This window comes from Furipterus horrens, unplaced genomic scaffold, assembly GCF_987537825.1.
Source record: "Furipterus horrens unplaced genomic scaffold, mFurHor1.1.pri manual_scaffold_4, whole genome shotgun sequence".
Lineage (NCBI taxonomy): Eukaryota > Metazoa > Chordata > Mammalia > Chiroptera > Furipteridae > Furipterus > Furipterus horrens.
Genome location: NW_028327174.1, coordinates 52,391,807 through 52,419,700, shown reverse-complemented (window position 1 = coordinate 52,419,700; position 27,894 = coordinate 52,391,807). Strand labels below are relative to the sequence as shown.

The 27,894-nt window shown below is 47.5% G+C and overlaps 1 protein-coding gene, 1 long non-coding RNA gene and 1 pseudogene across 3 annotated transcripts; 2 read left to right on the top strand and 1 right to left on the bottom strand.

Moving 5' to 3' along the window:
* Positions 1-681: 681 nt before the first annotated feature.
* On the bottom strand, positions 682-14,873 carry KRT7 (keratin 7). 2 transcript variants are annotated; one of them, XM_090273210.1, is made up of 9 exons: positions 14,446-14,871; positions 12,933-13,144; positions 10,806-10,866; positions 9,527-9,622; positions 7,940-8,104; positions 6,792-6,917; positions 4,048-4,268; positions 1,429-1,463; positions 715-1,060 (listed from the first exon to the last, which is right to left on the bottom strand). In XM_090273210.1, the coding sequence occupies exons 1-9, from the start codon at positions 14,767-14,769 to the stop codon at positions 882-884; spliced, it is 1,419 nt and encodes a 472-aa protein (XP_090129336.1). In that variant the 5' UTR covers positions 14,770-14,871; the 3' UTR covers positions 715-881. The 2 variants fall into 2 exon arrangements, with proteins under 2 accessions (XP_090129337.1, XP_090129336.1); XM_090273211.1 differs by lacking the exon at positions 4,048-4,268 and having other exon boundaries at positions 682-1,060; positions 14,446-14,873.
* On the top strand, positions 14,059-19,257 carry LOC150011788 (uncharacterized). Its single transcript, XR_016510467.1, has 2 exons — positions 14,059-14,881; positions 18,799-19,257. It is a non-coding gene; the product is annotated as an uncharacterized LOC150011788 (long non-coding RNA).
* Positions 19,258-21,203: 1,946 nt separating this feature from the next.
* LOC150011787 (thiol S-methyltransferase TMT1A pseudogene) lies at positions 21,204-21,960 on the top strand (annotated as a pseudogene).
* Positions 21,961-27,894: the final 5,934 nt, after the last annotated feature.

Sequence of the window (27,894 nt, the reverse complement as noted above, 5' to 3'; positions counted from 1 at the left end):
GAGACCTCCCACCACCCCAGTACACATCATATGCTACTGTCCATCCTGGATGGATATCCCCAAGCATGGACCAGAAAAACACCCCACACAGTCACACACACCCCAAGTCAGAGACCTGATACATACATGCCCCATGAAGCAGAGTAACACAAACACACCCTCAGGGGTCCAGCTATACAGACCTTCCCTCAGCCCAGACCTAGGCACAGAGCCACTACTAGGGACTCAGACTTGACCCCCCTCCCAAACACACTCAGACCTCCTTCCCACTGCCATCACCCCCACAAAACCCCAGACCCAGAAAACCCCTTCCAGGGTCTCAAAACACACACTGTCCAGGACCTGGCAGACAAAGCACTATAAGGGCTGAGGGTGGCTCATCTGAATTAACCAGTACACCCAGAAACCAGGGCCTGAGGAATGTACTCTGACAGCCCTAGCCCTTCAGCAGGAGAGGGCCCCATTGCCCACTTCTGACAGAGCCAGAACTTCCCTGGGGTGTCGCTGGGCTTCTTCAGAAGAGTTGGAACTGGCCCCAGCCCTGGGAGGGGGCCAAGGCCTCACACTCAATAAGAGCCAAGTTCCTTAGAGAAGGACCCGCAGTCCCCTATATAAGAAAGAGGCTTCTAGTTATTGGGGCAGACCCTGTCCTCTCTACGGCTCCTCCCTCCCCACCCCCTTCTCTGCCCAGCCAAATCAAGCCAGGATACCAGGTGCTGGCCATGGGCTCACCCATGCCTCAGAAAGAGACTGTTTATTGGAAACTATTCTGACATCATTTTTCAGACTGCTTTGCAGTCTTGGGACCACAGATGGGACCAGGGTGAGAATCTTCTTGTGATTGTGGGGGGAAGGGATATGCGTCTCCCCATACGTGGGGCTCAGTTGAGGACACCTCTGTGAGTGGCAGATGTGGTCCTCATGGAATAGGCATTGTTGGTTCCACTCGAGAACCTCAGGGCATTGCTGCCCATGGTTCCCCTGAAGGCCAGCCCACTGCCACCACTGGCTCCCCCGTAGGTCAGTCCGCTGCCACCACCACCAGAAGTATTCACCACAGCTGCGAGAGAAGAGAGGAGGACTCCACTGGCATGGGCCCACCGCCGAGGTCCCATCCCTCATTCCACCCCACCCTCCCTGCTGTGGCTGCCCTTCTGCCTCCACCGTCACCTACCTTTCCCACCACCCGCCATGGGCCAGCCCAAGAGCCTTGGACAGTGGAGGGTGGGGCATACCCCCTGCCCAACCCTACCCTCTTTCAAGACCTCCCTGGGCCATTGAGTTAGGCTGACTGGGAGCTCCAGGCCCCTGCTAGAAGCTACTGCAGGGAAGGAGGCTCCAGGTCCCCACAAGGCTGGGCCAGTGTGCCATCCTATGGACCCCACCCAGTCTGGAAACCACAAGGGGTAGCCGAAGCCAAAGACTTACAGATATTCAGGGTTCCCACTCCATCTCCATTCAACCTGGGGGTAGAGGAAAGACCAGTGAGAGCAGCTCTCTCATCAACACTGGAGAAGACAACCCCGGCACCCCCCTGTCCAGGTCCGAAGCAGGATTGGTCTTCCTTCCTGTGCCACCACATTACCAGCCTTCCTGCAGCCTCGTTGCAAAATGAGCAAGGAGGAGTGGGGGGCAAGGTTCACTTAGGCCCTCCTACCTACCGGCTACATGACCTTGGGAATGTCTTAGAATCTCCATTTCCTCACCAAAAAAAAAAAAAAAAAAAAAAAAGGCCTAACTTAGTCAGTACCAACCTCAAAGGGTTCTTTGCGAGGGTTAAATGACATAATTTACCTAAAGCTCTGGACATTCAGGATTTGATAAATGGTAGCCACTCTTACTATTACATAGCTGCCTCCCCTAACCAGGTCATAGACTCCTCAAAGTGAGCTGTAGCTAACTGATTACTGTACCTCTAGCCCCTGCATGAGGTCTGGCATGTAGTAATTAATATGTGTTGAAATAATTAGTGCATTGTTGACAAAGTGAATGCAGCTCCAGCAGAGACTGAGCTGGGAACAGGGAGGTAAGTGGGGTAGATTTAAGCAGCCTGTGAGGCTGAAACATGTCTTGCATTGGAAATTAAAAATCCACCCAAGACAGCTGGGTGTATTTGCTTTGCGATGCACAGCCTAGCCCCGTTGTCACCAAGTCGTTGGCCTTGAGGATGAGTGTACTCTTCAGAGGGGAAAAGACACCTCACATTTGTGGAGGGAGTGAGGGAGCCACCTGGTCTCAGCAGCCCCAATTCCAGGGAGGCAGAGCAAAAGCCAAGAGCAAGAGATGGATATACTAGGAAGCTCTCAGGCCCCTGCAGGTGCTGGGAGTTAATGGCAGTTAGGGAGCAACAATTCCATACAAGAATTCAGTTCCTAAAGAACTCAAAAGGAGGGAACCTGAGTGTCTCAGGCTCTACTGCTGTGTGATTTTTCTTTTCTGATCCTAAATAAATATTTGTTTTGTGCCTAATTATATATTTATAACTTTGTATTCCTAACAAAAGGCCTCCCAAAGTGGATGAGTTTCTAAATTCTAGACCTGCCCCTGGAAAGGCTGAGGGATTAAGGGATAAAAACAAGGTGTCCATCTCCATGTCCCCTAAGTGGCAGAGAGAGGACAATCTCCTCTCACAGAGCTAGATCAAAGCTCTGATGACAGCAACCTGGTCTGAGATTAAGCTTTCAGGAGGAATGTCTCCACTTGCGGTGTGACCTTGGGCATGCCACTTAACTCAGCTTCAGCCCTCTCATTTGCCCACAGGAGAAAGCAGATCAGGCCCCACTCTGAGGGTCCCCCAGCACTGATTTTAGGAGGAAAAGAGGCCCAGGGTGTGCATTTCCAAGAAATTGAGGCTTCTGCACTCACAGTGGAAGAGGGTGCAGAGAGAGACACCTTGGCTGGGACAATTGGGCACATGTGCTGCCTTATGCCCCAAAACAGCTGTTCTCTCTTCCCAGAGGCCCTTGGTGTTCAATTCCTCTTCCACAAAGACTAGGTGCCAACCTTTCTCCTCCTGCCCACTGCTCCTTCCAGACTGATTTCAGCATTCAGGCACCCTGCCCCCATGCTCTCTTGTTCCCCAGCTCCTTCCTCTCCACTCCAGTCACCAACTCCCATGTTCTCTCCCCAGCCCTCTGGCATAATGCTGAGAAAAGGAAAAGTTCTTTGTAAACACAGCATTTTACAAGTTACTGGTCTCTGAGAGCTTCCTTTGCAGATGTTGTGTCTCCTCTACCCCCTCTGCAAGCTCCCTGAGGGCAGAAACATGTCTTATGTGTTATCTGTCTCTGTTGGGTTCCAATAGGCCAAGCCATGGTGAGATCTACTTCCAGGCCTTTGCCCATGCTGTTCCCTCTCACCCTCTCCAAGTCCTAACCTTCCCCCACGGCCCACTCTAAAAGCCTGTCTGACGACTGAATGAAGCAACCAACTCACCAAGGTGAGAATGAAGACACAACTTCATGGGCACAGCACTTCTCTGTCTTTCATAACGAATTCCCTATGAGACTAGCCCATCCCAGCCTCATCTCAGGCAGCAGGTGAGTATGCAAATATCTCTTGGGACAGGGAGAAATTAGCCTCCTCCCCCACATTCAGTCAATACCACATGGCTTAGGCCTTTGTATAGCGAGAAGCAGCCTGGAGTTATAGGAGATGCTTGAACCAGAAATCAGCAGAGCTTGACTGCACACCAGCCATGTCCCCTCAGTTAACAGAACTGAACCACAGTTTCTTCTCTGTATTAATAACACCTGACCTGTTTACCTGAATGTGTTCTAAGGATCAAAGAAGATGATCCTGCTAATAGCCAAATACAGGAAGTTACTACTTCAATTTCTCCACTGAGCTTTACCCCACATGGTCTTTCCTGCTAAGTCATCTCACCAAGGACAAAGAAGGAAGCATCAGCTGTACCCTCCCTGCACCACCCACCTCCACTGCCCTGCAGAAGAGGGTACACAATAAATGCTGGTCGAGGGATGAATGTCAAGCCCCAGGCCCCACTGAACCCAAGAAGGATCCTTTTCTCCGTTTCTGGGACCTCACCGGCACTCCTCGCCCTCCAGCAGCTTGCGGTAGGTGGCGATCTCAATGTCCAGGGCCAGCTTGACGTTCATGAGCTCCTGGTACTCCCGGAGCTGCCGGGCCATGCCCTGCCTGGCTCGCTGCAGGGCAGCCTCCAGCTCCTCCTGCTTGGCACGTGCATCCTTGAGTGCTAGCTCCCCATGGTCCTCAGCCTCAGCAATGGCGGCCTCCAACTTGGCACGCTGTGGGCAGCAGAGGAGCTGTGAGGTGGGGACAGGCCTCACCAGCCACTGCCTTCCTGCCTCCCCTTCCTGTGGCGAGCACCAGGGCAACTTACTTATGGGGCTTCACTGGCACCAGCCTACTTCCCTGAGCACCAAAGGATCCCAAGAGTTAAAAACATAGGTTCTGATACCCAATGCCTAGGTTCCAATTCTGTCTCTGCCACTTACCAGCTATGCGATCTTGGATAAATCAGCCCTTCTAAGCCAAAGTCTCCCCTTTGTATTTTTCTTTCCTCACCCAAGGGCATTTTTTATTGCTTTTAGAGAGAGAGGAAGGGAGAAAGGAAGAGAACATCGATGCAAGAGAGAAGCATCAATTGTTTGCCTCCTGTACATGCCCAGACTGGGGACTGTATACTCCCAGACTGGGGGTCGAAACTGCAACCCAGGTACGTGGCTTGACAGAGAATCAAACCCTCAACCCTTCAGTTACAGGACAACGCTCCAACCAACCAAGCCATACCAGCCAGGGCCAAAGTCTCCTCTTTTCTAAAACAGCAATGATCATAGTGTCTACCTCATAAGGATATTGCGAGAAATAAATGAAGTAATACATAAGTCCTTGGCACAGTGTCCAGCATACAGTAAGTACTTAATAAATATTATTAGGACTACTATTATTAATAAATGTTATTATGATTTGCAAATGCCGAGCTCCCCAGCCCTCAGCTGGAGCACCTCCAAAGCCATGGGATCCTAGTTTAGTTCCCAAATTTCAGGCAGCTGATAAGAACCAAAACCACCTTCAAAACAGGAATCAGTTTGGAACAGACCTGAAACAGGGAGGGGCTTGGAGCAGACACTACTTGGAAACCCCAGACCCAAAATGCATGATCAACAGCCCCCAGGTGTGGGAGGAGTGATCAGATTCATGATGGGCCTGAGCAATAACTGCCACTTCCTGCCCAGCCATGGCCTTCCCTCTGCTTGTAGCTCGCCCACCACCACCAGGAGCTTACCTAGTGCTGGGCCCCCTCTGGTCAGCTCAGAGGGCCACCATCCCCATGTCCTAGCCCAGTGTGCCTTCTCCTTCCTTCTCACCCACCATTCCCTGCCCTCAGATCCTCTCCCCTCAGCTCAGGCACTCTGCCTCTCTGCCCATCCCCCTGATCCTCCCCAGGAGGCCCTCTGATGCCCTCTGCCCCCTCATCCACCTGGCAGTGCCCTTCCCTGTTATACTGGTGCCCATTTGCCAGCCCATCCCACTGCCTTTGGGCCCCTCAATGTTGGCAGACGCCCCCACTCTGGGGCCTGGTTCTGCCCTGTTGTGTGAGAGGAAACCCGGATATGGCAGAAGCTGCAGGGTTTTGGGCACCTGCCATTCATTATGCTGCATCTCCCCACTGGCCTGGAGGCTGGCTTGCTTCACCGGTGACTCATGGTCCCACATCTTTGCCAGGAGGCAGCTTCTGCCCTTATGTCAACAGGTCTTCGGGGGCTCAAGGGGAGGACATTTCTGAGCAAACCACCTCCACATCCCATCCTCCTAGCTCATCTGGAAGTTAAATCTCTGAATCTGCCACACTGGTCACCTTCCCTCCCTCCCCATTGCAGACACCTGCTCAGGTTTAGTTGCCCCTCCCACCCCTGTGCCTCTGCCAGGGCTTCGGAGACCCTTCCCTCATCAACAACTCCCATGCCAGTTTCACAGCATGTTCTCCCATCAGTCTGTTGTCTGAGACCTGTGCCCTAACCATGAGCCAGGCACTAGGAAGGGAGAAGCAGTGAACCAGGCAAATGGGGCCCCTGCTCTAAGGCATTTTGTATATTCCAGTGGAGGTGAGGGACAGTCAATACTTAGTAAGACAGAACATTTCAGATAGTGATAGGTGCTTCAGGGAACGTCAGACAAGACTGCTGATAGATTAGCCGGGTGGTTGAAAAAGCTACTCTGAAATCTTTGGTCCTAACCCCCAGGGAAAGGAAAGGGGCAGCCATGTACAGAGCTGGGAGAACCACATTCCAGGTAGTGGGAATAGCAAGTGCAAAGGCCCTGAAGCATGAAGATGTCTGGCAAATGCAAGGTACAGGAAGCAGACTAGTGGGGCTGGAGCATAGCAAGTGAGGGAGTGGTGGAAGGTGAGATCAGGATTAAGACAGGGTCTTGTGAGCCATAGTAAGGGTTTCTGATGGCCATTTCAACCCCGTCCCCCATTCCATATACCATACTGCACCCAAAGCCAGGTGCAAGGAGACTGCTTAGTATCAATTTGGTAATGAGGTGGTTCTTCGCTGGCCAGCCTAAGGCTTCTTCCATAGGCTGTTGGCCTGAGCCAAAACCCAGCCAAGAACATTCTGTCCTGGAGCTCTCACAAGTGGGTCTGAGCTGCACCTGCGTCGGCCTGGTGGCACAGGGGCGAGAACATGGGAGAGGGGCAGAGCTGACATCCCCACCCCAGCCTCCTGCTCCTGATTGCCAGCTGGCTACCCTGCACATGCCCTAAGAAACAGGGAGAAGCAAGGAGGAGGGCTTGTGCCCACCTGGTTCTTGATGTTGTCAATCTCAGCCTGCAGCCTCTGGATGGCCCGGTTCATCTCCGCAATCTCATTCCGGGTGTTCCGGAGGTCATCCCCATGCTTCCCAGCCTGAGCCTGGAGGGTCTCAAACTGGAACAGCCACACCGAGAAGTACGGCAGCAGGTGAGCGAGGATTATAGGGGACTTGTCCCTCTCCCCACCCAAGGGAGGCCCAATGTTCTGAGTGACAAGCTCTCTCCACTTATTTTCCCAGGGAGAGACAGTCCGACTCCCAGTAACCTTCACCCAATGCTAAGAGGCCAGACACAGGGCGGTGAGGTGGCTCAGGGGCTGTTTCCTCCCAGCAGGGACAGAAAGGACTAATTATGGCTCCCAGGGCCCATCCCCATTGATCCTGGGGCTCTTCCCATTTCCATCACACCCTAGCACTAGAGAATCACTGGAAGTCTGAGCTCCTCACCTATCAAGCACTCCCTCCTCAGCACCACCCCACTGTACATATTAGGAGAGTGAATTCCAGGGAATGAAGGCATTGCCCAAGGATCACACAGCAAATCTGAGCCCAGGGCTCCTTGTTGGCATACCTGTGTTCTCACCTGTGCACCATGCATGACTCCCTATCCCTGCAGAGAGCCCTGCCTCGGGCTCCCTCCCCAAGCACCCCCACCCATTCCCTTAGCACCTGCACAGTCAGCTGTGCTGCCTACTCACAATTGCCTGGTCTGCAGCCCTAGGACCCTGCTTTTCCATCTACTAGCTGTGTGGAGTTAGGCAAATTACTAAACCTCTCTGTGCCTCAGCTTCCTCATCTAAATATAAAATGGGGATACTACAGTGCCTACCTAATAGGCCTATTCTGGGGGTTAAATAAGTCAATACAGGTAACACATATGAAACACTGCCTAGCGCATTTTAGCTATGATAATTATTAAACCACGTCCACTTCCTCTGCCCTGCACCCCCATCAGGGAGGGTCCTGTCCTTCGCTTCCTCCTTTCCCCAGGACACTGGAAAGCAGCACAGAATTAAACACTGGTGCCTGCCAGAATGGGGGGACCAGGCCCTACTGGCCTGAGACAGGGTGAGGAGTAAGGGAAACTACCACCAAGGACCCTGCAGGAGGAGGGAATGTGTCCCCAGTGGCTCCACACCTTGGTCTGGTACCAGGTCTCAGCCTCAGCCCGGCTGTGGTTGGCGATCTCCTCATACTGGGCCTTGACCTCGGCAATGATGCTGTCCAGGTCCAGGGAGCGGCTGTTGTCCATGGACAGCACCACGGATGTGTCGGAGATCTGGGACTGCAGTTCTGACAACTCCTGTGGGGATCAGACAGAACACGGGGACTTGGGGCAGGATTCACCCTCGTTCCCAGGCCCATCCTGGGATTCCCCACACACCAGGGAAAGAAAAAGGGAGAAGAGGCCCAAGTGGGTGTGAGTCACCAGTCAGGATAGGGGCACAGACCAGGACCTGCTAAACAGTATATCCCACCTAGGCTCCCAGAGGAGCCCATTAGCAACTGCTCAAATAAGAGTCTGGTGGGATTACAGCAGATAAAAAAGGGACAGGGTGTGTGAGCTGCGATGGCCCCCGCTGTGAGGTGCTGCCTGAGGGGCCCGAACCCTACTGGGAAGGGGTCACTAGGGGTGAGTAAAATAAGTCTTATTCTGCCCAATAATAAAACACTCTGCAGTCTTTAAATCAGATGATATGGCTATATTTATGAACAGGGAAATACACCCATGATATACTGTTACATGGAAAGCGTATGGTTCTATTTTTATTAAAATATGTATTTCTATATCCCTCTGTGTATATATACACAGAAAAAAATCTGAAAAGGTAGATACCAAGATGATAAGAACAGGTATAGGTGACTTATTTTTAATTTTCTGGATTTTTTTGCAATGAGCACATATTTCATAATGAGAAGAAAATGATTATATATACATATGTACACACAGAGAGACACATACACACAAGTATATATATGGCATGTGACAGACATATGAAGACCTGAACTAAGATCAAAAATGCCTAAAATGATCCTCAAGAATCCAGCCCCTTGGAAATTCACTCTAGGAGGCTGATTATTCAAGCACAGATTAAACTGAACTGAGAAATGAGAATTGTATTTAGGGTCACGTGTAATTTTGTCCCAGACCAGTCCTGCCAGATGTCTGGCTACCCTATCTTCTATCTAAGGCCAGAGCCTCACACTGATGGGAGTGAAAGGATTTTAAGTCCCGTGAAGGAAAGAGCTGGAAGCCCAGAGCAGGGCAAGGGTGAGTGGCAGAGAATGAGATGGGAAGGTAGACAGTGACCAGTTGGTGAACGGCCTCCCACCCAGTCCCTCTGGGTGGAAACTCTTAGGCACCCCAGTCTCTCCTGACTCGGGCTACCTTGCCTGCCCCACCCAACCCACCACTGACCTCTGTCACAGCCTGGGATCCCTTGACATCCTCCCAGCTCCTTCAGCCCCTCCCTACCACACTTCCAGACAAATGGTCATTCCATGTCTCTCAAAGGCCAATCCTGATGGACCTTACCACCCTGCTCTGATAAGGCCAGCTTCCCCTGAACCCCCCACCATCAAGGATTCCTGAGTTCAGAAAGGATAAAGAGCAGGATAAAGGTCAACACACACCCAGACTAGCCCAGAGGCACAGGGTGGACCAGATGGCTCCCTGGTTAGGACATGCAGGACATGACAAGTCTCCCATCCCTGAGGTCCTCACCATCTCATAGAAGGTCCTGAGGAAGTTGATCTCTTCATTCAGGTCATTCACCTTGGCCTCCAATTCCACCTTGTTCATGTAGGCGGCATCCACATCCTGGGCGGGGGTGTGGGGGGATGGTGAGAAGTACACAGACCATTTAGCAGGGGAGGGAGGGAGCCAGCACTGGACAGGGCCAAACACTGCTGTCCTACCAAGAAACACACAACTTCTCCAGGCTGCCTGAGATGAGATGCCCATAGCAGGAAGTCTCCTCTAGTCGATCCTCCCAGGCTGCACAACAAACACCATCTTCATGAAGCCCCGGGACCAGAGGCACCTTTTCAGTACTAGTAGCCCAGAGCAACCTAAAGCTCCAAACCCACCATTTTACCAGTTCTTAAAGGTTTTGGTGGTTTGGACACACCCCTGGCTCTGCCAGCTCCTAGTTATGTGACTTTGAACAAATCACTTCGATTCCGTGAGCTTCAACTTTTAATCAGGCAAATATGAGAGCATAAGATCATTCAGACTCCAGGACAGCACTCTCAGATGAATATTTAACTTGCAGCGTGGGTGATTCTGCCATAGGTGGGCCACATATAACATCACAGTTCCAGATGATGTCTGGGTCCCTTGTAGACACACTTTCCTTTGGTTAAACTCCTATGGGTAGCGCCCACTTTTACCCATCCCTGAATCTCCAAGGGCCCAGCACTCTGGGGGCAGGCTGCCTTGATGTTGATGGTCCTGGAAAACTCAGCTGCTCAGTGAATGTGCATTGAATCAGAATCTTAAATCAAGCCCCTGTAAGGTATTTCCAACATCTTCCAACTTTGGCTTGTATATCTCTAGGGATGGGGAACTTATTCAAGGCAGCACATTCCATTCATTCAGCCAATATTTGAGGCCTGCCTGCCACCCTTGTCTCTAATGAAATGTTCAGTCTATGATTGAACATGTCCTTATTTGGGGTTGGAATCTCTGATTCTAACTTTCATCCTTTGGTATTCATTCTAACCCCTCCAGGCCCAGAAACAAGTCTAGCAACTAACCAGACACACACAAATACACACACACACACACACACACAAGTGCACATACACACATAAGAACAGGCTGTGCTATAAGGGCCTGACCTCAGATCTCTCTTGCTCCAATCCCATCATTTCCTTCTTGTAGCCTCTCAGGCTAGACCTTGGCCACAGGTTCCTACTGACTGCTCAGGTAAGAGAGCCATGTGATCCCCTGTCCCATGTATTCAGACAACATCCCCATCTCTCCTATCCTCCCCCTTCACCTTTTTCAGGAGCACAAACTCATTCTCAGCAGCCATGCGCCGGTTAATTTCCTCTTCATACCTGCAACAGACGAGATGGACATGGTGTCGGTACAGCTTTGACTCCATCCCCCCTCTCAGATCCAGGTGTGAGAATCTACCCTGCATCACCGTCACCTTCTCCTTAATGACACATCTGAAAAAAACAGGTGTCAGCTATGCAACCCAATGTCCCTGACTGTTCCAGATGGCGATTCCTAAGGCATTGAGAGTCTTGCCATGGGATAGAGGGTGGGGGAGCAGGGAACATGTGAATTAAAGGACAAAGGCTGCATATACTGGGAGAAGGCAAATAATAAAAGCCATGCTTATGGACCACTTCATAGGCGGCCTGCACTATTAAGAGCTTCCTGTGCTTTAGCTCATTTAATCCTCACAGCAATCTTACAACAATAGGACCATGACTAGCAGGGCAGGGAGCAGAGGCACATAGAGGCAGAGTAATCTGTCCACTCACTAAGCTGCTAAATAGCAAAGCCCAGACTTGAGACCTGGAAGTCTGACTCCTAGCCCAAGCCTTAACCACTATCTAATCCTACCCCCTGACGGAAAGAAGGGGCTTGAAGGGGAGGAACTTTGTAGAATCAGGAAGGGGGTACATAAATCCCTGGAATAACCAGGCCCCAACTAGGTGGTCCAGTCCTCAATCTCCCCTCCCATTCCTCTTTTTCCCAAGGAGCCAGCCCCACCCATAGGAGGACATCAGCAAAGCAGGGCACACAACAAGAGAACGGGTGGGCTTCACCCAGGATATATTTGAAAAGTTAAATAAAAAGGTGTCAGAAACAGAAACTCAGCAGTGCCTGAGAGCTGCTGAGGAGCAACTATAGTGGGAAGCAGTACGTTTGAGCAGATAAGAGACCCTCCAGGATGTTGAACTCTCAAGGTCCCACTCCCTTAAGTCCTATAGAATAGTTATGGAAATATCCTTGAGGCTGTCTGTCCACCGCTGCCTCAGCAATGTGCTGCAGGGCCCGGAGACTGTGCAGCTGGGAGCTTCTGAGCAGTTGCACCCAGGGCTCTCCCTGTGCCTCCTTCAGCCCCAGCCCAGAGCTCAGCCGGAATCCACAGGAAAGCTCTGCGGGCTTTGGGGTGGGGAAAGTATGTGTGCCCACATCTTCAAATGCACATAACAAAAAGGGCCTTCCCTGCCCAGCGCCTGTCTCATCTACCCTCTGTGAGATTTATCTGGTTGACTGTTGCCCTAGAGCAGTAGGGGGTGGGCATTCTCCCCAGAGGCCTTTGTTTGTTCTACCTCCAGTCAGTACCAGTGTCCAGGCTCTGGCTTAGTCATGCACCTCCAGGCAGAACACAGAACTCACTCACTACCCCCACTGCCCACAGTGCAGGCGTGCCAGGGTGGGGACCAGCCCAAGCCTCAGGCTTTGATTTCTATTCAATGAGAAAAAAGAACTCAGTGGGCACCTCAAAGGCCTGACCTCAAAACCCCAGCCTTCCTGGCCCCTGTACTCCCTGCCCCTTCCCACATCTTCCCTTCTGTTCCTGCCCTGATCACACCCACCCTGCAGCCTCTGCAACCCTCTCCTGGCTCACAGTGGTCGTTCCCTCTCCCTGCTTCTTTTTAGCCCAAGTTGGTTCCATGTCTCCTCCTGGGAATCAGGGGCCCAAATTTTAAGTCCCAGCTCTCCCAATGATCTGCTTCAAGTCCCTGAACCTCTCTTGTCTCTAATTCCTCACCTGAACAAAATGAAGTTGATCTAGAATAATTTGTGAGAGTTGTACAAGTTCTGAAGCACATCTGTCATCCCTTCTGCCCTACCCTCTCTTGGGGCCTTGGTCAGGCAGCCAAAAGGAAAAGGGCAGGTCAGAGCTGGACAGAGATATTTTACTGGGAATAACTCAAAAGAAAGCACCAGAAAGACTTGGAACAGCCCCCAGGGACAAAGGGACTAGGATAGGCAGGGAATGTGTTGGTCAAGACCCTTCAGGGGTTAGTGTACTAAGTAGCTTCACCCCTAACCTCAGAGGAGACTTCAGAGGTCCAGCTGACTGGGTACACATTGGCCCAAGGCAAGGCATGGGTCCCACCCCTCCCATTCCCCCACAGGTCACACTGGGAGGCAGTACTTATTCTTGAAGTCTTCCACCACATCCTGTGTGTTCCGAAACTCCACCTCCAAGCGGCTCCCATCCATCTGCAGGGCCTCAAGCTGTTTCCGCAGGCCTGCTATACGGGCTTCAAAGATGCCCGGGAGGCGGCTGCTCTTAACCGACTTCTGCTCCTGCAGCAGAGCCCACTTGGTCTCCAACAGCTTGTTCTGCTGCTCCAGAAACCGCACCTAGAAGGGAAATGGAGCCAGAAACTCCTGAGGGGCAGTCCGTGTTGCCCACACTGGGACTGGGAGGGTCTCCAGCCACCTGGTAGAGCCCATGTTCCCACTGGCTGTTCCCCCAACATGCCCTGCCCCCCGCCCTTGGCCCTCTCCTCCAGGAAAATAACCCTGGGCAAGCCTCTTCCCCAGGACTCTGTCTCAGGTGTCTTAGAGCATGATCCAGTGGTCAGGTGTACCTGGTCCACCAATGTGCCCTGGCGCTGTGCTTTAAGATCTCCTCCCCCCATGCTCCCCATCGCATTACGGGGGATCTCCACATCCCTCTCAGAAAGCACTCCCTTTCCTGCCTGTGTCCTGGGCCTGACTTGGCTTCCTGCCTTCAGGCTGGGACCTGTCTGTCCTCCCTCAGTATCCTCTCTCCCCTTCTCCTTTCATCCAGCAAGGCCTCAGGACAGGTTCCTCCAATCCAGTCAGTGTCAAATGAGCACCTATTTTGTGCTCAGTCCTCGGTCCCAAAAGGCCCCTAAGAAGCACCCTGTATGACTGTGGGTGGGAAGCAAGCCTCCTCAGAACCAGCAACTCAGGGCGGCAGGACCTGGGAGTTGTAGACACTGAGACAGAGGAAAGAAACTTGGGCCTAGGAGGCTTCAGCAGAACCTGAAGGACATGTACAGTCAGAATGGCGAAAGAGAAGAGGACACTGGAGGCCGGGGAAGTGAGGAGGTGGGTACACAAAGGCAGGAGAGAGAAGCCCTGGCCAGTGGGCCCAGCTGGGCTAGCCCTTAGTTCCTGGGTCCAACCTCACCAATCAATCCTGCCCCTTCCCTCACTCCCCACCCCACCCCACCCCTCTGGAACCCAGCCAGGAAAAACACCCCCCAAATGTCTCTTTCCTCTCCCTGCCCCCCAAACGGTCTGTCTCCAAAGGCAGTTATAACCTCATTCACCTCCTACCACCAAAGGGAAGCTGGAGGACCAGGTAGGGTGGGGCGGGTGTGACGGGGAGCCTCCCTACCTCCCTCCAGCCCTTTATATTTAGCATCTGCCCTGAGGTAGGAAGTGGAGGTGAGGAGGGCCTCCTCAGCTGGGAAGGGCGGTTCACCCCTACCCCACCTCTGACTCCACACAGCCCCCTCACAGAGAAAGGGGCCCAGAAACAGAGGAACTCCCGGCCCTGGCCTCTGGAGCTCCCAGTATTGGCTGAGAGACTAGTTCTCCCAGCGCCTAGACCAAGTTTAGCCAGCCAGGGCTCAGTAGCCGCTGTGGCCTGGAGCGTGGCGGCTCCCGGCAGGCTGCAGCCGGCTCACCTTGTCGATGAAGGAGGCGAACTTGTTGTTAAGAGTCTTGATCTGCTCACGCTCTTCCTGGCGCACCTGCTGGATGGAGGGGTCAATGTCCACCTGCAGCGGGGCCAGCAGGCTCTGATTGATGGTGACCTGGTGGATGCCGGGCCCCGCTGGACCCACGTAAGCGGAGTGCACGGCCACGCGCGGCCGCATGGTGCCCAGGCCGTAGAGGCTGCTGCCGCGGGAGCCACCGGTGCGCGCCGAGCTCAGGCGCACCTGGGCACCGCGCCCCGGGAAGGTGGCGGAGCGCGAGCTGAAGACCTGAGAGCTGAAGTGGGTGGACATGCTGGCTACACCGGGCTGGATCTAGCAGTGGACGAGAGGGAGCCGAACTCGCTGACCTTCGGGGTACCTGGCCGCTTTTATCCGCCGAGCGCCGGCCGATCGGCTTACACAGGTAGGGGCGGGGCTGGCCGACTGCCACCTTTCTCTTCGCGCCCCCCCCCACCCCTCCCCAGGGCTTTGCTTCCGCCCTCCGCGCCGCCCACCCGGCCAAACCGAGGCTTTCCGTCCCAACCGAACCAGTCCCGAGTGGGAAGAAAGGCTGTAGAGCGGTAGGAAACATTGGTCCTAGCTGGACTCGGTCAGGGAACGCTTTCTAGAGGGGGCTTGGAGAATGGATGAAGAATGTCTAGATTCCTGAGGCCAGAGCAGAGAGATGAAGCAGGAAAAAACTGGCGGAAGAGGTAAACAAAAAAGCTCTAGTCCAAGACTGCGCCCCCACCCACGCCACCCCCAGACTACCGAAAGCCAGAAAAGAATTCCCTAACAGCCTCTAAGTGCAGCTACTCCTTGAGAGATCAGCTCAGTTCTTGAGTTTTCTGACCCCAGGGTGGGCCTGGCCTAGCTGGCTTCCCTGACCACATGCCACTACACCTCATTTCTATAGAGAGGGTAGGCCAAGTCAGGCATGACCCCACTTCTCACCCGTCTCCTCCTCACTCCACTAGGCATGTGAAGCTCAGAGGCAGCTGGGAATGGTCACCCTGTCCATGATTTGCCTCTGTAGAGGAAGGGGACACCTGTGTGTATTTGGGACACTTTGTGGATGTTAGTTCACTTCTGTGGGGTTTCTCTACATGCACAGCCTAAACGTATGCTGTGGTACATGTCTGCAAACACTCTTATACAAGTGGGAGTCTATGTTCAGGGGGAGGGAGTGCCTGTGGATAACACTGTTGCACCCTTTTGCATCCATGTCTTCGTGTGTGCTTGCATCTGCACTCAAACCCTCCTCCCCATCCCCCTACTCCTGCCATTTTTCTGTTTAAAAGTTCCCAGCAGTTTCAAATCCAGCCCAAGATAGGGATGAACATTGGGCTAGAACAGAGAATACTGGACACAGAGACAGATAAGCACAGGCCTCCCTTCCTAGAAGCCTCCAGCTACACAGGCCACACCCTCTGCACTGCTCTGCTGCCATTTTCTCCAGTTCTGAACAAATAGAGGAATAACTTGGAGGAGGCTTTGGAAAAGAGCTGACAAGCCTGGCGTCACCTTTAGCCCACCACGAGCCCCAGCCAATGAGCTGGTCAGGCTGTTACCTCAGACCAAGCCCTTTTCAGTCCCAGAGTTCAGCCTCCCCTTGAGCAACATTTCCCCATTCCAGGGCCTGCCCAGTGTCCGCCCTCCAACCCCTCCCTGTAGCATTCCTGGTGGCTCCAGTCCTTGACATTCTCTGGAGAGGAGGGGGAAACATTCTTTTTGGCTCCCTTCAGCACTTTCGGAAACATTACTCATTATCTGTCCCCTAATATACAACCTCTGATTCCTAAAGAAAAAAATAAAAACCTGATTTGTTTTTATTTGTTTTTATTATTTGTTGGAATTCGAATGCTTGTTATGATTACAAAATCATAACCAAAAAAAACCTTCAACTTTTGAACTTTCAGTTGTGTGCTAGTGCCTGGATATGCCTAAATTCTATAACTAAATCTCTGAAGAACCTCAAGAATGTTCATCTGCTACAGATGTATATATGTCTTATAGATAACCACTTGTCATGCTGAAGAAAAAACACGTTCTTATCCAGACGACCTGGCATCCATTATTCAGACACCGGACATCTGGAAGCTTACCATCCTTAGCCAATCCACTGGCTAACAATGCAGGACTGACTTTTTTCCAAACATGTGCTTCTTACTATAAAAACTCTCAAGCTTTTTTTTCTCTTTTGGAATACTTTGGGTATTTCCTAGTTGTGTTTGATGGGGGACTCAAATGCTGAAAAATTTTAGCTTCAGGTAACAGCTAATAAGCCTAGTAATCAATGTATGTAGGAAGCTATTGTTTCAGGAACTGGAGGTATGACCCACTTTGACTCCAGGAGACCATAAGCAGCTCCACCTCTGTGCCTCAGGAGGACTGCAAGCAATCAAGATGGTATCTGAGCCACTGGGCTACAGGGTGAGATGACCACCACCCAAGGCACAAAGACCACCGCCCAGGGCACAAGGACCACTGCCCAGGACACAGATGAAAGAATGCTGCAGCTTTTATCCAGTTAACCTTTTCCCTGAATTCCAAACCCCTTACCTATACTTTTCTTCACCTTATAAAAAGGGTCCATTTATAATGGAATGTAAGACAGTCTGTGAGGGTACAAACCCACTGCCTGCTCAGATCTCCAACCATCTAAATAAAGCGCCCATAAAGATTCAATCCCTGTCTCTGCTTATTGGGTCTGGTAGATGACAGGCAGCATGGACACTGGCTTTTCCGGTTTCATGTATACAACTTGCAAACCTTCAGACCCTTGAGTAAATTTTTGTCACTTATTTCTAGCCAAAGCTTCTGATTCTTTTGAGCTTGTTCGACAAGCCATTTAACATTTCTGCCTGGAATGTAATACTTAAAAAAAAAAAAGTCAAATGATGAAAGACAAGGAAGCAACACATATGGCAGCCAATAAGCTACTCTCCTAAATCGATGGATCCATAAAAAAAAGACAACTGCAACAGAAAAGTGGGCAACAGGCATGAAGAATATGAACTATTATCAAGGTATTGAAGCAACTCAAGTGCCCATCAATAGACGAGTGAATAAAAGAGTTGTGGTATATATCTATACAATGGAATATTACTCAGCCACACAAAGAATGAATCTCATCATTTGCAACATGGAAAGACCTGGATGCTAAGTGAAATAAGTCAGTTAGAGAAAGACAAATACTGTAGGAGTCTACTTACACATGTAATCTAAAGAACAAAATAAATGAACAAACCAAATAGAAACAGATTCAAAGATATGGAGGACAGACTGATAGTTGCCAGAGGAGAGGGAGCTTGGGGGGACCAGTTGAAAAAGGTGAAGGGATTCAGAAGTATCAATTGATAGTTACAAATGTGAAATACAGCACAGGGAATATAGTCAATAATATTGTAATAACCATGTTTGGTGCCAGGTGGGTACTTGAAATATCAGGGGATCACTTTGTAAATTATGTGGTTATCTAACCACTGTGCTGTACACCTAAAACTAATACAAAATAATACTAAATGTCAACTATAATTGAAAAATAAGACTTAAATTTTTTAAAAGAAATATGAGCTATTGGTTACATAGTGCTTACTTTACATATACCTAACAGTGTTTTAAGGACTTTGCATCTATTCACCCATTCAATTCTCACACTAACCCTGTGGCATAATGTGTTATTATCCCAATTTTAAGAGAGGAAACCAAGGCACAACAAATTTAAGTAAATGGCCCAAGTTCACACAGTTAGTATGTAGAAAAGCCAAGATTTGAAACTTAGCTGTTTGAGCCTCTAGTTTAGTTACAGAAAAAGGAAAAGAAAGAAGAAAAAAAGCAAATAGAAAAAGTGGAAAAAATGTTCAGCCTCACTCAAAGAAATACAACAAGAATAGCAATGAAAATCAATTTCCATATGTTAATTTGTCAGAGACTAAAAAGTTTGATAACAGTGTTGACAAGTGTGTGGGCAACAGGGAGTTTGGTCCTTTGTTCATTGGGTCATTGATTGGCTCATCCTCTTAGATGGAAAGTTGGCAGTAACTATCAAAATTAAGGACACTTGTCATTATCTAAACAAAATGAATATTCTTGTTCATAACCAAGTATAGGAACTTATCCTATAGATGTTCTCATCAAAGTGCACAGTACATGTGGTCTCTGCTGGCATTATTTTATATTAGTGAAAAACAGGAAACAACATAAATGCCCATCTATGGGAAATGATTGAATCAATTGAGCAACATACATTCATGTAACAGTAGAAAATTGTAACCCATCCTACCATTCTTTTGACATTATTTCTGTAAGTACTGACTCTGACTAATACGTATCTTCTAGATAAACATCATGTTTGTATAAGAATCCTAGTAACCAACTTCAAAAGATACAGACTTGGACCTTCAGGCATCCCAGCTCTGGGAGAGTTGCTGACCTTCAACCAAGGATCCGGGATGACAGGAAGCCAGGATGACGTGCCTCCAGAATGACTAAACCAGAATGATGCACACCAGACCATCACCTGCCTTATCAGAAAGGACTGTGCTAATCTGCACGTAGAGAACTTTTCAACCCCCTCCCCTGATCTCTTTGTTCTGTTCCCCTCTCCCTTCTTATAAAAACCTCTGCCTCCACTGAGAGGTAGAGATGGGCTTTTTCACCTGAGTCCCCATCTTCCTGGGAGATGGGCTATGAGATGTGAGGCCCCCATCTTCCCAGGAGATGAGCTTTGAGACATGAGTCCCCCATCATCCTTCCAGGTGGCCAGCACCTTAAAATAAACCACTTTCCTTTACACCAGCACCTGCCTCCCAAGTATTAGCTTTCATAGTGGCAGGCAGCCAGACCTGCATTTGGTTACATTCAGAGGAATACTATTCATTGAAAAGAATGAAAACCCTTATATACTGATTGAGTTTTTACCTCTATATATTGATTGCATAAATCGCTGTAATTTTTTAAAGTCCTACAAGGTCCATGCCATCCACTTATACCATGTCTACCCCACCCCCGTAGCTGGTGCCTGTGACCCCACAGTCACCTGCTGACCTTCTGGCCCCTCCCCACCCTCACCAGGGACACTGGCACCTGGTTTCTGGTGCTCCTATCCACCCTGGCACCTTCATTCTCCATGTAGGTGACCTGCCCAGCATCTTAGCCTGATCATTCCTTAGCTCCTCCATTCTAATGACTTTCACTTCCACCCTTTTTCTCTCGTCTTTGCCCATGGCCATGCTCTAGACCCTAAACTGCTTTGTCTCTGAAGTCTTAAACTGGTCTCACATTATAGGATTGTTCATAACTCTCTCACTCTCAGAAAATGTGTTCTTCAGCCGCAACAGCAGCCTTAGTTCTTATCCCGACTATTCCATTTTCTTCCCACCCATCACCTTCCTTCAGACTTTCTTCCAGCTTGGACCCCTCCCTTTCTGACCCCTTACCTTTTGGTCTCTTCTACCTGGAATAAACCCCAGCCCTATTCAGCCTACACACTGAATTTCTCTGCTCAAGCTCCAAATTGCAGAGGATCAGTGAAGAAGCCATCTCCTATAGATCTGGTGTCACCACCAAATCAGATCCTCAGGCTCAGTGGCATCCTCTTTGCTACTGGGCACTTCTCTCTGTTTTTGCTCAGCAGCCTCTCCCAGTCATCTGGTTGCTACTGCAAAGCTCCTCTACTCTTCCTATCCCTACCCTACTCTCTGCACCCGCACTCTCAACAAAGTATCAGAGCATTCCTCCTCACTGAGAAAATCAAGGCCATCTGGCAAAAACTCCCTTACCTTCCTTCCCCCACCTAAACTTAACCTGCCCATCCACCCCTTCTCCCTCCCTCCAGGCTCTGAAGATAGGCTCTCTGCACCTGTGCCCTGGACACCAGCTTCTCTCACCTCCTCAGCTGCAATACTTCATTCTGCTCATTGGTCACCACTTGCTAGTACATACTGCTGCCCTCCCTCTGACTGCCTTCTCACTGCACTTTCATTGCAGCTGCGAGGGTAGAAGCCAGGTGTCAGCGGGCTGGGGTTTGGATGGGGTGAGGACGCAGATAAACAGAGTACCAACTACAATTTCTCATCAAGTTAAGCAGTAAAGGAAAGTGCAGCGGGAAGTTAGCTTGAACGGAAAACAAGCTAAATGAAAGGGTTATTGTAGGATAAAGAGATTTGAGCATGAGGTTTGGCAGCAGAAAAGGAGATAGACCAGAAGGAGAGATGTTAAATATGAGCGGGGGAGGGGGCGCAGCTAATTAATGGAGCAGGGAGTGGGGATGGAGGACGGGTTTAGGAGTCCAGGTGAGAGCAGCGCATCTGCTGCAGAGGAGAAACACCACTACATTGATGGAAGGAAGGAGCTAAGGATAGACAAGGATATTCATTCAAAGGGGGGCAAGAAGTCTAGCTAGTCAGAGAAGGTTCTACAGACTCTGTTAGAATGGCTACTTCTCATAGATAAAGACATTTTGTGGGACTGTTCTGACCTAATTCTCTACAGCCTGTGCATTCTGTGGTCTCAGTCCGCACGCAGGGCAGTAACTCCCTACCGGAGACAGGAGTATCCGGGAAACCGTGTGGCACCAGAAGGAAGGTGTGGGCTCTGCTTTGACTCAGACCACCGCTTCCCAGCTACACGACCTTGAGCGACACAGATTCTTCTTCTGTAAAATGGGGAATTAAATACTGTCTATCCCATGGGTTTTCTTAAGTATTGAAGAAGAAAATGTTATAAGATAGACTCAGTAGATGGAAGTGGTTTCTGTTGTGGAAGGTATTTTTTGTGGCAGATGACCACTGGAATGTCTGCCGTGCTCAAGCAATTCCTGTCTTCTCCTTGCTGGTAAAGAGCCCAAGGAGACTGGGATTCGGGATATCACCTCCCTCGGCTTGTTCCTCATTTGATGACTTTGTGCTCCTAGGAGGTCTGCAGAATTATATGTTACCCGTGGTGCCACCACCCTCACCCCTCTCCTATTCCCCTGTCCCTGTGGTTCTGGGCTCTGTTGCCTGCACACTGGCAGTCCTCACCCACCTTCTCTTTCTGGCCCTCTGCATCCTGGCATTTCCCCTGTACTTGCTGAGCTTTCTGGGCTTATGGAACTGGATATGGTTCCCTTACTTCCTGGTGAGGTTCAGTGTGATGTACAACACACAGATGACGAGCAAGAAGCAGGAGCTCTTCAGCAACCTGCAGGAGTTTGTGGGTCCCTCCGGGAAGCTCTCCCTGCTGGAGGTGGGCTGTGGCACTGGGGCCAACTTCAAGTTCTATCTGCCTGGATGCAGGGTGACATGTGTAGACTCCAACCCCAACTTTGAGAAGTTATTGATCAAGAGCATTGCCAAGAATCGACACCTGCAGTTTGAGCGCTTCGTGGTGGCTGCCAGGGAGAACATGCGCCAGGTGGCCGATGGCTCCATGGATGTGGTGGTCTGCACGCTGGTCCTGTGCTCCGTGGAGAACCAGGAGCAGATCCTCCAGGAAGTGTGCAGAGTGCTGAGGGGTTAGTTGGGAGGTGGGAAGAAGGGAGGCAAGAGGGACCCATCTTCACTGTGTGTTAAGCTGGCTATTTGTGGGTTTCATGCACAGCTCCCACTTTATTCAATTTATTTATTCATTATTCATAAAACAAACATTTAGGGGATATTAACTAAATACAGCAACACAGTATTTCTGCTGTGAGAAGTCAGCTTCAGAGAGGTTAAATGACCTGCACACGGTCATGTGGCTCATACAAATGGCAGAGACAAAACTAAAATTCAGGTGCCTTAACTCCTAGGTCAAGAAGATCTAGGCCATGCCACTGCCCTGATGGCTTCCAACCTGGTATCCAATTTTCTAAAGATGGGAACAGTACATCCCCCATAGGGCATGCCTGAACACCTCTCTTCTTAACAAATGAGAACTTGTAAGTACACAGATAGCTATCTTTATTCATGGCATAATTCTTTAGTTTTTACTTTGGGGCCTCAGGAGTTAGCCACATACCATTCTCTAGTCCTTTCCCCCAGTAACAGTCATTATTCATTGTTTGTCAGGGGAGGGTGTATGCAGGGAAAGAAAGGAAGATTTGGGGAAAGCAGTTTCCCCAAAGACATTGCAGATGGAATCACCTTTGTATCTTTAAACACTGTTGACTTTTTAATGTTTCTTACTTCATTGTCTATAATTATAAAGACAATTAATGCATCCTAATTGTTAAAAAGAATTTAAAAGTTAAAGGAGGACAAAGAAGGAAAACAATGAAACTTCTCCTTTCACTTCCCTAAATCCCATCCCCCGTACCTGACCCCATAGGTCCCTACTGTTATGGGTATCTTTCCAGTATTTTTCTGTTTTAAATTCATGTTTCCCTTCCTGATATTTGGAAGTTTTTCTATCCATCTCAAATTTACTAGTAATTACATCCATAGTTCAGGTTATATTTGAACCCATACTTCACTATCAACATACTAAAATTATATAGTTACATGACCCCCCTCAACTCAGCACAATCCTATAGCACTTTATTTCCCCGTCCTCATCCCCTCTTTCCTCTCAACCACCTCAGTCTCTCCATCCCATATCCTGGTTTGGTTGAAATAATCTGTAATTTTAGTTTCAATCTATTACTAAGGATTTTACCCCTTGCCTTTTATTTCAAAAATCCTTTGTAATGTACAACCTAGTTTAAAAATAAGTTTATCATCATCTATTTATCTACTATAAATTTTACTAGATTTATTGCTCTGTGCTGTTTTATATGCTTTGTCTTCCCCTGTCTTGAGATATTTTTGTTTTTGTTTTTAAATTTTAATTTTTATTTGTCTAAACTACCTTCTTGAATAGTTTCCTAAAAAATGGTACATGAATCCTTGCAGATCTAAAAATGTCTATCTTCTACCTCACACTTAACAACATTTTGGTCAAGATCTTGGATCTGATTTCTTTCCTGCAGAAGCTGTGGGCATCATGTCATGGTCCTGGGGCTTTCCAAATTGCAAATGACACTTCCAGTGCCAACCTGGTTCTCTTTCCCTTTTAGGTAGCCTGTTTTTGTTGTTTTATGTCTAGAAGTTTTTAGGATTTTATTTTCTTTTAAGTTCTGAAGTTTCACCAAGAGATGACTAGATGTGTATCTTGTTTTTATTAGTAATCTTGCTAGGCATTTGAAGAACATTTTGTATGTTAATACTCAAGTCTTTCTTTAGCTCAGAGTTTTCCTCATTGTTTCTTTATTATTTCTCCTCTCTTTGTTCTTTCCTTCTGTCTTTTTCTGGAACAACTATAAGATCTCCTAGCTTTAGCATGCTTGCTCTTATCTTTTCATTCATAATTTCCATTTCTTTGTACTTTTGTTCCATATTGCAAAATTGTTCCTCCATTTGGTCTCCTAAATGACTTCTATCATCCAGCAGTATTTATTCTACTTTTCATTTCCTCTATTGAATTTTAAATTTGGGGGGGTTTTAATTGCCTCTCTTATTCCCAGATCATTTCTTAGCAATATATTGTTGAATCACCATAAAAGTATCTTTGTTGTTGTTGTTGTTGTACAGCATTTTTAAGTCTATCTCATTTGTTTCATTACATTTTCCCCTGTACGAGGCACTTGTCCTGATTGTTCAAAGTGGTATCCCCCATCAGGCTGGCAGCAAATGGGCTGGTAGGGAGGACTCTCTTGTCTGAAGAAAGGAAAAGAGCCTCTATGTTCTTTGACTATTCCGGGTATGAACAAAAGGACAATCTTGTCCCAGCTCAAGCAAACACGGTGGATTCCCTCTAGGGTAGCCACTGTCAATAGATATAGAGGACTTCTCTCCAGACCTTTCGCAAAGGTCCAAGGCTGGGTCCTTTCCTTGTCCTGAGGAAGTGGATCTACCAACTCAGGTGCCTCAGGGGACCTTGACTCTACTAGACAAACAGGCTTCCTCCAGGCCTCTGATTCCAGGGTTCTAAGAACTCAGAGCTTCTGGTGTGCCTGCTCTGGGCTCCAGTAAAGATACCAAACTTCCCCACCCACTCTCATTAGCCAATTAACTTTTTTATACTATTGGTTGAGTATCTCACCAGAACAAAAGAAAAAAGAATCACCCTTCTCCACTTCAGGCAACATTTTCCCAATAGTCCCCAGAGATAGATAAGGTGGATGAATAGATAGATAGATAGATAGATAGATAGATAGATAGATAGATAGATAGATAAATTTTTATAAGTTATACATACATATGGTTTAAAGAGAAAAACCACAAGCTTATGATGAAAAATAGCAGCTCTTGAGCACACAAAATTTCTACCCCCCAAATGCAATCACATTCAAGTTTCAACCTTTTTTATCTTAATTTATATACATATCTCTAAATAGTATGTTTTTACTACTATTTCTTGTCTCTTCAGATTTAGGTGTTGGTATTAACTTCCCATTCTGGAAAGTGAAAGTTTACCTCTTTCACAACCACCCCACAATCACCAGATTTCTCAACTCTCTTCTTCCTGATAGAATTATTTCTTTAATTGATATTCACAATTGAGCCATGTAGTATACTTTACTTATTTTTGAACCATACAATATACTTCTTTACTTCAGGTTTCTCAGAGTAATAATGATCTATTTATCTATATATATCCTTACAGATATTTTATAGATATAGATTCCTAAATCATCCCAGACTCTCCCTCACTTGTCTAAACCTCTCAGTATGGTCAAACATCTCAAGTATTCTATCAATTTCATCATCTGGACCCATTTTTCCAAGGTCTCTCCAGGCTTCCATCTGGACTCGGTGCTCTCTAGACTTGTTGCATTGCTTTCATCTTGGAATCTTCCTTCACCATCTTCCAAGGAACTCCCTTCTTTTCTCTTTTGCATTGGACTCTGTTTCCTGAATCCTATCTCTTCCTCTTCTTTGTTTACTCCTAGATTTGGTAGAACATATCCTGTGGTACCTTTTAGGGAAAGGTGATGCACACGTGTTGAGAAAAATGCATGTCTGAATATGTCTTGTTCTCAAAATAATTCATAATTTGCACAGCTGTAGAATTCTGAGTCAGAAAATGTTTTCGCTCAAAATTTTGAAGGTATCCACTGTCTTCTAGCTGCCAACGTTACTGCTGAGAGGCCTGAATCAATTCTAACTTTAGGTACTTTATTTGAAATTTTTTTCTCCTCTGCCTCCAGTGAAATGAATTAATGATACCTGTTGGGAATTTAATGGGCCTGCAAACTTACAGCCTTTAATTACAGAAATTTTCTGGAATTATTTCTTTGATAATTTAATAAAAGGGAGATTTTCTTTCTTTTAATATTATCATCTCTCTACTTAGTCTTTACTTCCCTTAGATTCCTTTTCCTTTTTGTGGTCTGAGCTCCAGTTTTCATGTTGGAGGCTCTTCTCAGATGACTATTGATCCACAGCTAAGTACTCACATTTCCAGGGGTAGCATTAAAAACTGGCTGGAAGCTCATGAGCATGGATGAGGCATGTCAACGCTGGACTTAATGTAGCTTGAGACAGTTGAGCTGCTCAGATGGAGAAATTCCACTGTCAGCATCTTGGGTCTTTCCTTTGCAGCTGGTCAGAGAAATCTTCCAAATCTCTCCCTGAAATCTATAAGCCTGGCTTCTAGCATCCTGGAAACAAATGAGAGAAGAAGGCTGGAATCTCAGCACTAAGACTGCAAACTTTCTCTTACTATCCATCTTTTCAGTAAGGTAATATGCCCAACTGTGCCTTGTTATAAAGACCCTCTGTTTAACCAGAGAATAAACCTCAAGTCTTCTGCTGAGGTGGAGAGGGACAGTACCTGGCTCTCTGAATGGAAGAGGGGATTCCAAGGTTCAATGGATGATTAAATAGACTGCAACCAATCTTCCAGGATTTTTTTTTTTTTAAGTCAGCTTTATTGAGATACAGTTTGCATGTGATCAAATGCAACCACTTTAAGCATACAGTTGGATTTATTTTGATAAATGTACACACTCCTGTAGGGCACTACTAAAATAAAGATATAGAACATAGCCATTACCTACCTCCCCCCCCCCACCAAAGAGTCCCTATGCCTCTTTATAATCAATCCCCACAACCCTAGACCCCAAGCAAGCCCCTATCTATTTCCTATCACTATAGATTTGTCTCTTCTAGAATTTCATGTAAGTAAAAGTATACAGTGAGTACTCTTCAGTGTCTTGCTCATTTTATTCTATATTTTTTTCAAATTCATACATGTTGTTGGCTGCATGTGTCAGTTTTCCTTTCTCTTTATAGCTCAGTAGCATTCCATTATGTGGATATAACACAGTTTTACCTTTTATGGACATTTGAGTTGTTTCCAATTTTTTGGCTATTATGAATAATGAATATAGCTGATACAAACACTCATACACGTATTTTATGGACATATATTTCCATTTATCAAATAAATACCTAAAAGTAGAGTTTCTGGGTCATAAGAAACTGCAAAGTAGTTTTCCAAAGTTGTTAAGCAACTTTACTTTTCTACTAGGAATATGTAAACATTCTAGTTGCTCCACATACTCGCTAACACTTGATATTATCATTAATTTTAATGAGGGTTTTGTGGATCTTACAGTGGTTTTAATTTAATTTCCCCAATAATTAATAACATTAAGCATATTTCCATTTGCTCATTGGCCATTCATATAATATATTCTGTGATGTGTACATCAAATATTTTACCCATTTTTAAAGTGGGCTATTTGTCTTATTGAGTTGCAAGTGTTCTTCATACAGTATATTCTGCATTCAAGGACATTGTAAATATATGACTATTTTCTCCCAGTATGGCTTGCTTTTACATTTTTTTAAATGATGTCTTTGAAAAGCAAAAGGTTTTATTTTTATTAAATCCAAGTTAGCCAATCTTTTTTCTTTTATATTTCATGATTTTTGTGTCTTATCAAATGAATTTCTCTCTACCCCAAGACTGTAATGATTTTCTCTTATGTTTTCTTCCAGAAGTTATATAGTGTTAACTTTTATGTTAAAGTCTATGATCCACTTCCAGTTAATTTTTGTGAAGTGCATTAAGTTTTCTTCTTATGGATGTATCATTCTTCCAGGACCATTTGTTGAAGACTATTCTTTCTCTATGGAGTTGCCTTTTCACCTTTGTCAAATATCAGTTGACCATAGATGTGTGAGTTCATCTCTAGATTTTATCATTCCATTGATCTATATGTCTATCCTTTGACAATATTATACATTCTTGTTCACTGTAGCTTTATATTAAGTCCTGGGATTAGGTGGCATAGTCCTCCAATATTAAACTCAGCTAGTATGAGTCTAGAGTAGCTTTACTCTGGACTAATTTAGCCCATTCACTAGGGCATGACCCTTCTGGGGTCTCTGCTGAATGCCGCAGGTGTTCATTAAGGACTCTCCTCTCTGACTAGATGTAACTTGAATGAGCTCTGAAAATTTTTCAGTTTACAATTCCCAGTCA

What these genes read in the sequence shown, in the direction of transcription:
- KRT7 (XM_090273210.1), bottom strand. Translation starts at nt 14,769, where the DNA reads ATGTCCACCCACTTCAGCTCTCAGGTCTTCAGCTCGCGCTCCGCCACC. An exon ending in TCGCCTCCTTCATCGACAAG is followed by an intron (nt 13,145 to 14,445) that starts GTGAGCCGGCTG and finishes TTTCCCTTCTAG; the next exon opens with GTGCGGTTTCTGGAGCAGCA. An exon ending in AGACCTGGTACCAGACCAAG is followed by an intron (nt 6,918 to 7,939) that starts GTGTGGAGCCAC and finishes TGGCTGTTCCAG; the next exon opens with TTTGAGACCCTCCAGGCTCA.